Genomic DNA, 11,348 nt, shown 5'->3' on the forward strand with positions numbered 1-11,348 from the left:
GTCATATTAAAAGCAATAAATTATATTAATGTATATACATAAAATATAAATACATACATACATTCATATTATATGCAAGTGTGTGTGCGTAATATACATTTCTTATATCCATATTACCTTGTCTACATATGGGACATTTCGTATTTTGCATCCTAACAACATTTGCACACTTCAAAATTAAAAAAAAATAAAATAAAATAAAATAAAAAAATAAATGAATAAATGAATAAATAAATAAATAAATATATATATATATATATATATGTTTACTTTTAATATTCATATTATTTCGTTTTAAAGTACCACATTGCAAAGACACATATGTCTACAAGGTAAAATTGCAGTGTCCCTTTCATCCGTCAGGCATATTACACATTCCCTAAAAAATAAAACGTAAATAAATATATAATATATATAGCATATATAATATATATAATGTATATTCATACATATAAATAAATATATATAAATATACATATATATATATATATATATATTTTTATTTATTTATATGATGTACACACCTGCCAGACAAATAATTATTTACAGGATCCGTTTTTGTTTCTGGAGATTTTTCTATGCCAAAAATTTCTTGAACCTCAAATGATCTGTTACCAAATTGAATTTTCTGTCTGTAAATAATTATTTTATATTTATCTTGATTATTTTTATTGTCGTTTATCTGATTTTCTTGTAAGTAAGCATAGTTGTATTGAGCCTGAAGTATGGGTGTATCAATGGCTTTGAGGACTATTAAAATAGGAACGATATATTCATAACTGGGTTTACATTTTATATCATTTATATTTATGTTATTCAAATTTATTCCTTCATTTAAATCACTCATATAAACTTGGTTTAAATTCTTGGGAAATATTTTAGTAATCGTTTGATACTTTGTAGGACAATATCTAGAAAGAAAAGAAAATTAACAAAACGTATATAAAATAACTATTTAAAAAAAATAATAAAATAATAAAATAATAAAATAAATAAAATACCCACATAATAAATATAATATATATATATATATATATATATATTATAATAAATTTTCTTTTTTTTTAAAAAAATTACATGGTTTCTTTTGCTTCTGTTAATTGCTCTTTACAACAAAAATAAATAGACACCTCTACGTCATGTAAGGCATCAAAAATGAAATTAATTAAATAATTATTATTTCCCACATTTATAATTTTTAATGTCTTTCTACGTAAGTTAAGTGCATTTCTTACGACGGATGTTTTTTGAATATTTATGTTTGGTCCTTGCGATATTAATTCACAAAAGTTGTTGTTATTTGTTCTCTAACATTAAGTGAAAATAGAACAGAAAAAAAATAAAATGAAATAAGGAGTATACTGACACATAAATGTACATACATATATATATATATATATATATTTTTTTTTTGTTTTTTATAAAGTGATTACATTTATGATGGGATTATCAAATGATATTGTTCGTGGCTGTTTGGTAACAAAAAAAAAAAAAAAAAAAAAAAAAATTTTAATTAAATATATGTAATATATAATATAATGATAAGATATATATGGAGCAAAATATTATCATTCTTTTTTTCTTTTTAAAAACCTTACACCATCATTATAATAATCATCTCGATTGTTAGATAACGATGAACCGATTATTCCCATTATACAAGAAGAAAATTATAAAATGTATCATATATATTTTAAAGCATTATAAATAAATATTCTATATATATAATATATATATATATAATTAATATATATGTGTTGTTACTATTAATAATATATATATATATATAATAAATATATATGCGTTGTTATTATTAATAATATATATATATATATATATATATATATATTTTTCAGTTCTCCATTATGTTCCCAATATTTTTATTATATGTATATTTTTATGCACTTTGTTTCATTATTTTGTTTACGTAAAAAATATTATTCTTCCTTTATAACTATTATCAAAAAGAAGAAATTTTTATAATTTTTGTATTAATGCAAAATTATAGAGGAAAAAAAATATATATACATATATAATATTTATTATGTAATAAAAATATATGTAAATTAAAATTATATTAAACAAAAAAATGTTTTATTTTCATAAAAATTTTATTTTATTAAATTATAGAATAATATATAAAAGGAAGTATTTTTTAAATATTCGTGTACATATCAGATGTTTCAAAAAAAAAAAAAAATAAATAAAATAAAATAAAATAAAACAATAAATTATTAAAAAGAAAAAAGGAAAATAAAAATAAAATTAATGTTTCATTTTATATTATCAAAGATTTTTTATACTTTCAAATTATATTATAAATAATTCTGTGTAAAATATATTATATATATATATTTATATATATTTTTATGGGATAAAAAAAAAAAAAGGAAAGAAAAAAAAAAATATATATATATATAATATAATATATATATATATATATATTATATATGTATATATATATTATATATGTATATAATATTTATAGATTTATATCGTAAAAAAAAAAAAGAGAGAAAAGAAGAATTATACATTAATTTAAAAAGACTTAATAAAAAGAAAAAAAAAAAAATTCAAAATAAAATAAATAAATATAATAAGTATATTTTACTCATTATATAAATATATTATAATATAGCATAATCTATATTTTTATACTATTTTTGTATATCATATGAAATAGGAAAAAGAAAAAGAAAAATATGCAGTATAAAGTTTTTTCTTTTTTTAGGTTGAATATGGTAAATATATATGTATATATATATATTTATTTATCTTTAAAAATAAAGAATAGTAAATAATGACCATCATGGTGATTATATATATATATTTCTTTTTTTGTATGGCTATTTTTGTTGTACATTTATATATTATTTAAAAGAAAAAATAATAAAATAATAATAAGAATTAACCTAATAAGAAAAGTAGAGCAAAGTTGTCTATTTGGACTTGAAATTATTTGAGTATATTATGTACAAAATGGTGCAATATTATACATATATATATATATATATATGAACAAGTGAAAATTAATAAATTATAATGAAAGAATAAGAAACATATAAACATCATATAAATAAGATTTTATTATATATCTATATATAAAATTTTATATATTATATTATCATTCCAGAGATATCAAAAAAAAAAAAAAAGAAAAAAAAAAGAAAAAAAGGATATATATAATTATCGTCAAATTAAGCAACTATTCTTATATTTTTCTATTTACCCCTTCCACTTGATAAAATATATATATATATTTTTTTTATTACATAATATAATAATCTATAGTTAAAATTTTGTTCCCTCACACTTTTAATATATTAATATAATTTCGTAATTGTTCAATATATTAATATTCTTATGTTTTTTTTTTTAAAAGATGTGGTTATCATTTGGAAAACATCCAGACTAAAATGGTTTAATATATATATATATATATATATATATATTTATATAGAAATAAAATAAAAATATATACACATATATATATATACACATATATATATAATATTATATGTGAAAAAAAAAAATATATATATAATATATATAAAGCATAAAACAGCTATTTCATATGAAAAAAAAAAAAAAAAAATAACATGCACAGGTCAGGTTTATTTAAAAAAAAAAAAAAAAAAAAAAAGATGTTCATATGAAATTATATATATATATATATATATTTATATATATTTATTTAATGAGTGTGTAAATTATATTTTGGCTATTGGATAAAATGAGATATATTTCTTATACACTTGTTTTTATATTATATATATATATATATATATATATATATATATATATATATTATCGTATAATTCGATGAATAATAGGAAATTAAATAAAAAAAACAAACAATAGAGCAGTACCATATTAAAAATATATATATATATATATATATATATATATATATATATCGATATTGTGTTATCATTTTTTTTAAATAAGAGGAATATATAAAATGCATAATAAAAGAGTTGTATAATATACTTATATTGTATGATGAAGATTTTTTTTTAAGATTTATATATGAGATACTATTCGTTACGAAAAGTTCTTAATTCAATCTGTTACAATTAAAAAAAAAAAAACAAAAAGCCTATTTTTTTTTTTTTTCGAAAACAATATATAAATTATAAAAAATATATAAATAAAGAAAAAGTTAATGAAAAAAACAAAAATAAAAATATATTCATACAATACATATTTTATATATATAAAAAAAACAAAAATAAAAATATATTCATACAATACATATTTTATATATATATATATATACACATATAATATACTTATATAAATTTTTTTTTTTTTTTTTTTTTATAAGATGAAAAAAAAAAATAACAACAAGTTACATTATCTGGATTCTAAAGGGAAACTTTATACTAGTGGGCTTAGAGCTGATATGAAAGAGAAATATGGGGTAATACCATGCTCTAATAAAAACTACAACTTGATAGAAAAATACAATGAATTACAAAGTTTATTATCAAAGGAAGAAGAAAAATATGATTTTGTCAAAAATGAATTAAATGAGTTACAAAAACAAAAAGATTTGCTACAGTGGCATTTGTGTAACAATATTAAAAAGTTAAGTATGAAAAGAAGTGACTACAAATTTAAAACCGAAACAAAAAGTAAATTAGAATCTAAATTAAAATCATTAAAAGATATGAATAAAATTCATAAGTTTGAACATGATACTTTAGAAGAATTAATACATAAAATGGAACAAGAACTAGAAACTAAAATGTACATAAAAAATGATATAGAAAATATATTTAATGAATGTATTAATAAAAAAGATGAATATCTCAAAGATTTAACTCAAGAAAGAATCAGTGCATTCAAAGAAAGAAAAAAAAGACAAAACCAGTTACAAAAATTATTATTAATTATGAAACAAGAAAATAATAAAAATTATAATATTAACTATCTCAAGAAATATGAAAGTAATCTAATGAATGAAATTAATAGTTATAAAAATTATAAAGATTTCGAAACTAAAATTGCTATGGATTTAATTGATGATCATTCTTTAAATGATCTGTACGTTACATGAATAAAAAAATATATATATTTTTAATATATAAATGACTTAAAAAAAAAAAAATAATAAATAAAAATATATATATATATATATATATATATATATATATATATATATTTATATACATGCTGTGTATATTCTTTTTTATTTATTGCATTAATTATAAACAGTCTACTTTTCTATATTATGTTGTGTAATTACTTTGTTTCTTAATATATTCAATATTAAAAAAAAAAAAAAAAAAACAGATAAAGCATAGGATTATAAAATTTCATGTTATCCTATTTTTCTACATTTTCCTTTTTATTAATTGTATTTAAATTTTGAATTATAAAAATAAATTTTAAAAATTATTAAAGACAGATAATATGTTTTTATGAAGATATTTAAGAAATGTTTTAATTTAAATAAAATAAAAAAATATAAAAAAATATAACATCAAGATAATATAGAATTAAAACATATTAATTTAAAATAAAATAAACATATATAAATTGATATGTAAATTTTTACAAATAATATTAAAAAAATTAAAATTTATGAGAAATATAAGAGAAATAAATAAATATATATATATATTAACAAATTTTAATTCTTATGGTATTATAAGTTTCCCATTTGATATAATTTGTGAAACTTACGCTTTACAAAAAAATGACAAAAAAAAAAAAAAAATATTAGGAAAATAATATTAATAAAATATATATAAAAGGATACACATAAATAAATAAATATATATATATATATATATATATATATATATTCCTTTTATATTTTTGATTATTTGATAATTTTTGTTTTATTTATGAATTAATTTCACGTTCTTCTCTTACAGTTTGAACTTGAAATCTGAAATTTTTTATTTCTTGATTATTTTTTTCAAGTACTTCTAAAGGTGTATCAGTAGAGTTGAGATTAGGTGTTAATTTATTTTTTAACATATTATTTTGTTCTGTTTTTTCAACTTTTTTTTGCACTGATATTAATATATTTTCCTCTAGAGGTGTTGATTTATTCCTTTGTTGATATGGTGATGCAATTTTTTCTTGAGAACTTGATTTGTTCTTTTGTGACGATAATGAAATATTATTATTTTGAGATTCTTCATTATCGATTTCATGAATTTTTACTTCCTGTTCATTTAAGGTTTCATTTTCTACATGTTTGGTAGGTTCCTTTTCACCTTTTAATTTTTTTTTAAATATATCTTTAACATGGTCAATAAAAAAAGCATAATCTTGTATAACAGAAAATCTCTTGACCTTCATTGTTGGTGTAAGGTAATTGGTTGTATCCCAATTTTTTGAGGTTAAATAAATGTGATTAATAATATTATATCTATTTAAATTTGTTTTATTATAAACTGATAACATTTTTTTTTTAACGTAATCAATAAAATGTTTTTTATTTATGTGTTCATCAATTAATTTATCTAAATAATTTGTTTCATTAATTTCAGTATTATTTAACATATTATCATCTCTTAAACATCTAAATAATAAATATTTATCTACAGAAATAATAGCTAAGGCTTCATCTAAAGAATCATCACCATAAACAACACAATTATTAACAAAAGGTATTTCTGAATAAAGATTATTTAACATATCTGTTTCTATATATTCTCCTTGTGACAATTTCACTAAGCCTTTAGATCTATCTAAGAAAGTTAAAGAACCATTATCATTTATTTGAACGATATCTCCTGTTATAAAAAATCGATCATATGTAAATGAATTTTCAGTTAGTTCTTTTTCTAGAAAGTATCCTTTAAATATAGAATCACTCTTAATTAATAATTCTCCTTTAGGTGTAGAATCAGAAGCTTTATAAGTTTCCCATGTTCTTACTTTATATCTAGTATTAGGAGATATGGGTCCTCCCATACTTTCATTATTATAATCTTTTTTTTGTTGAACAAAAATAGGACCTGTAGTTTCAGTTAATCCATATCCTTGATAAAAGTTAACATTTAATAGAACACATAATTCCTCAGCAATTCTTGGAGATAGCTTTCCACCACCATTTAATATAACTTCTAAATTTGGGTTGACACAGTTTCTAATTTTAGCTGAATATCCAGTTATTCCTTCTAATAACTTCGTAAAGCAATCACAATTAACAGATCTACGTAATGAGAAAACATTTTTAATATTATTTCTTTTAAAATATGACAAATTATTTATTTCTGCCATAATATTTGAATAGATTCTATTAAAAATTTTAGGTACACCTACTAACAATTCACCTTTTGAATTAAATATATCTCTAGAAAAGAAATTAATATTTTTGCTCCAAATATCTATTTTGATACCCGATAAAAAAGCAACATAAACATTAACTCTTTCATATATATGTGATACAGGTAAATATGATAAATGTGCTTTTGGATGATAATTTAATATACTGTGTTTACATAATGATATTACAGAACTATACATATTTAAATTACTTAACATAACACCTTTAGGTTTTCCAGATGTTCCAGATGTATATACAATAGAGGTAACAAAATCTGGTTCATCATTTTGAATATTATAAATTTTAGTTGGAACACTTGATACGTCATCAAATTCTAAAAATCGAATACCAATATTTTGTCCTCTTTCTTTTAATTCTTTTATTTTTTCTAATTTTTCTAAATCATATTCTGCAAGACCCATATTCATTTCATAAGATTCATCAGACATTTCACTGTCATCATCATCATCACTAATATCATTATCTTCTGAAGCTTCTGATGAATTATTAAAAACATAACGAAGAAAATCTATTTGTATAGGTTTCACTAAGTTATCTAAAATTATTAATTTTTTCAAATATGGTAATTCATGTCTATGAAGTAATAAATCATCAACTAAATCTAAATCTAAACATAACCATTCTAATTTAGTTTCATTTAATATGTCTACAATTACATCTATACTAAATTTTGAATGTAATATCAATGTTGTTACACCACTCATCATAGCTGCCATATCAGCAATCATCCAATTTATAGAATTACTACCATATATACCTAATAATCTAAACCATCCATGATTCTGATGTTCTTTATAACTTTTTCCTTGTATACCTTGGCCTTCATAATTATTTAAAGAATGACTAAAAGATAATACTTTTCTGAAAAATTTTCCATATGTTATAAAATTTTGTGGTTCACCATAAGCATGTTCGACTACTGCTATTTTATTATTACGTAATCTATATTTTTTTAATAATAATTTCATAATAGGCTTATAAATAAATAAAGACTCACGAATTAAATGATCTTTCATACAATATGTATTAGACTCATTTTCATATATCGCTTTCTCACAAATTTCAGAGTAACCTTTTTCTTTACTTAAACAACCAGTCTTACAAAGATCTACATGAATTATATAAATAATAAACAGAAACACACTAAATCTAAGGTGCATTTTCTTCTACCCTAGCATTTATTATACACACACAAAAAAAAATATATACATATATATATATATATATAATTATCTTTTTATAAACATGATAAAGGGTTGGGGTAATTTAGAACCCGTACCTAATATACGTATTAAAAAATATGTAGTCGGATGTTTCATATATATAAATATATATTAAATGAATTCATTGTAAATACATAAATACACATGATATATCTATATATAATAATATAGCTGTATCTACTAGTGTATCCATTTTATATTATTCATTTGGATATGTAAATAAAATATATATTATCAAAAAGAAAATAATTGTACATCACAATAATGGAATAATACTAATACAAAAACATATAGAAAATAAATTAAAGAATAACTTAAAGAATAAATTAAAAAATAAATTAAAAAATCAATACAAATTACAAATAGCTATAAATAAAAAAAAATATATACATATATATATATATATATAACAAGAAGAAAGAAAAAGAAAAATAATAAACCTTGGTTTTTAAATATATATATGTTCTAACATATCTTTTTCTAACGCTATTTATTTTTATATAACAATAAATAGCTTGGTGCATTCATAATATTGTATACATATATAATAATAATAATTAATATATTTTCACGCACATTTAATATTTATATAATATATATATATATTTTATAAAGAATAGTGAAATATTAATTATGTTTATTTTTTTAAAACCTATGAACTCTATATTTTGTAGCACATATATAATGATATATATATGTTATACTTAAACAACAACAACAAAAAAAAAGAAATAGAAATATAAAACCAAAAAAAATTATAATATATATAAATATATATATATATACATATATATTATATTTTTAATCTTAGAATAATAATACTAAAGATTCTTATTATTCTTTAATTTTATAATTATAAGTTATTTTTTTATTTAGAAATAATTATATTTTAATTTTTTTTATATGTAAATATTTTTTTAGCTTTTATTTCTTTTCTTTTTTTTATACAGCTTTTTTTTAATTTTTATGAGTGTATATCATGTGTTTTTTATATGTAACTATTTATATTTAAATAATATATAATTATATATATATATATTAATTATATTATTAAAATTTATATAGTAAAATTTTTTTTTGTTTATTAGAATAATTTTTAAAAGGCACATGCGCCTTCGTAAAAATTATAATTCCAGAATATAATTAAAAAAATATATATAAATATATTATATTATTATAATATATATATAATATTACCATTTCTAAAATATTATCTATATAATATATATATTTTATATATTTATATATTTATTATTTATTATTATTTTTTTTTGTATTTCTTTTTTCTATAAATCTAATATTATTATTTTGATATTCTATTTTAATATATATGAAGATTTTTTCTTCTCACTTTTTTTTTTTCTTTAGAATAAATAATATTTACCACATAAAATAAGGTGCATGCGAACGAGAAAATAAAAAAATTATGTCCAAAATATTAATCTCTCTATATATTAAATACGAGCATATATATATTATATAATATATATTATATATATTATATATAATATTAAAATTTTCTATATTATAAATTAATTACATTTTAACAAGTTATTTTTCATTTAAAATGAATAAATGTATATTATGAATATATAATAATAAAAATTATAAAAAATATATAATTTTTTCTATATAAAAATTTAAACTAAATTTATAATTGTTCATTAAAATAGGTATTAGATATACTATGTACTTCACAGAAATATAATATATTATATATATATATATAATACACATAGTATATTTAATAAAGTGTACTTAACTATTATTTATATTAATTAGTATTAATTTTTGTACTTGTATGATGTTATATAATTTTAATTTTTTTTTTTTTTTATCATATTGTTATTCTTTTGGTAATATTTATAAAAATTTATCCATTGAGTTTGTATATATTTTTCTACTACTTCGGATATCATTTTTTTAGTTTTTATTTAATTATAATTTTTAGCTAGAATTTCCAAATAGCCAATAAAAAATAAAAAAAAAATACAAATATAAATAAATAACTATAAAAAAAATGTTAATGAATAGTGTTAAGTTTTTTCTGAACCGTTCAGAATTTTTCAAAATTATTCTCAAAAATGTGGGTAAATATTTATTAATTTTTTTTTTTTTTTTTTCATTATTATTTTGTCGAATATTTTATAATTATCAATAACATCTTTATAGATCTGATAATAAGAAATTAGAATATAATTTATATGTTATTTTATAAAAAAGAAAAGATTCTATTCATTTTTGTTCAATTTTTTTTTTTTTTTCTTTTCCTTCATTTTAAAAATAATTTTTATAAGATAATGAAAATATTTTAGTTCACTCATTAATATAAAAATGGAACATTTTATTTATGTGTTTTTTGCATTGAGGGGAATTTATATATCCTTATAATAGGCTATATCGCGTTAAATAAATAAATAAATATATATATATATATATATATATTGTTTTAAAAAAAAATTAATAATGACATTTTACAAACTTATTTTATTATTTTAAAAATCATTTTTGTCTTTACAAAAATTAAAATATGCAAAAAATTAACATATTTAAAAATTAGGATATACAAAAATTAAGATACACAAAAATTAAAATATAAAAAATTATAGGATATATAAAAAATATATAAATAAATAAATATACATATATATATATATATATATATATATATATATGTATAAACATATAAATCAACATATTTATTGGTTTTCCTACATACGGAAAACCTTTTTATATAATTTCAAAATATATATTAATAATTTTAAATAAAAAAAAAGAAGAAAACAAAATGAAAAATTATATATTGAATATAT

At 17.4% G+C, this 11,348-nt stretch overlaps 3 protein-coding genes across 3 annotated transcripts in view; 1 reads left to right on the forward strand and 2 right to left on the reverse strand.

Annotated features, from left to right (window-relative positions):
- PGSY75_0215100 (putative RING zinc finger protein) overlaps positions 1 to 1,655 on the reverse strand; it is a gene marked incomplete at both ends in the record, with an annotated part of 1,951 nt that extends 296 nt beyond the window's left edge. The window contains 6 exons of the mRNA XM_018783816.1: positions 118 to 169; positions 304 to 379; positions 525 to 911; positions 1,078 to 1,307; positions 1,434 to 1,469; positions 1,599 to 1,655. Of these exons, the coding sequence (XP_018643806.1) occupies positions 118 to 169; positions 304 to 379; positions 525 to 911; positions 1,078 to 1,307; positions 1,434 to 1,469; positions 1,599 to 1,655 (838 nt within the window). The remainder of the gene's footprint in view (positions 1 to 117; positions 170 to 303; positions 380 to 524; positions 912 to 1,077; positions 1,308 to 1,433; positions 1,470 to 1,598) is intronic.
- Positions 1,656 to 4,327: 2,672 nt separating this feature from the next.
- PGSY75_0215200 (hypothetical protein) lies at positions 4,328 to 5,062 on the forward strand (the record flags this gene model as incomplete). Its single annotated transcript, XM_018783817.1, has 1 exon — positions 4,328 to 5,062. One exon carries the CDS (start codon positions 4,328 to 4,330, stop codon positions 5,060 to 5,062), a length of 735 nt encoding a protein of 244 aa, XP_018643807.1.
- A 791-nt stretch (positions 5,063 to 5,853) lies between these two features.
- PGSY75_0215300 (acyl-CoA synthetase) lies at positions 5,854 to 8,472 on the reverse strand (the record flags this gene model as incomplete). Its single annotated transcript, XM_018783818.1, has 1 exon — positions 5,854 to 8,472. One exon carries the CDS (start codon positions 8,470 to 8,472, stop codon positions 5,854 to 5,856), a length of 2,619 nt encoding a protein of 872 aa, XP_018643808.1.
- Between the last annotated feature and the right edge of the window lie 2,876 nt (positions 8,473 to 11,348).

The sequence above is a fragment of the Plasmodium gaboni genome, chromosome 2, assembly GCF_001602025.1.
Source record: "Plasmodium gaboni strain SY75 chromosome 2, whole genome shotgun sequence".
Classification (NCBI taxonomy): domain Eukaryota; phylum Apicomplexa; class Aconoidasida; order Haemosporida; family Plasmodiidae; genus Plasmodium; species Plasmodium gaboni.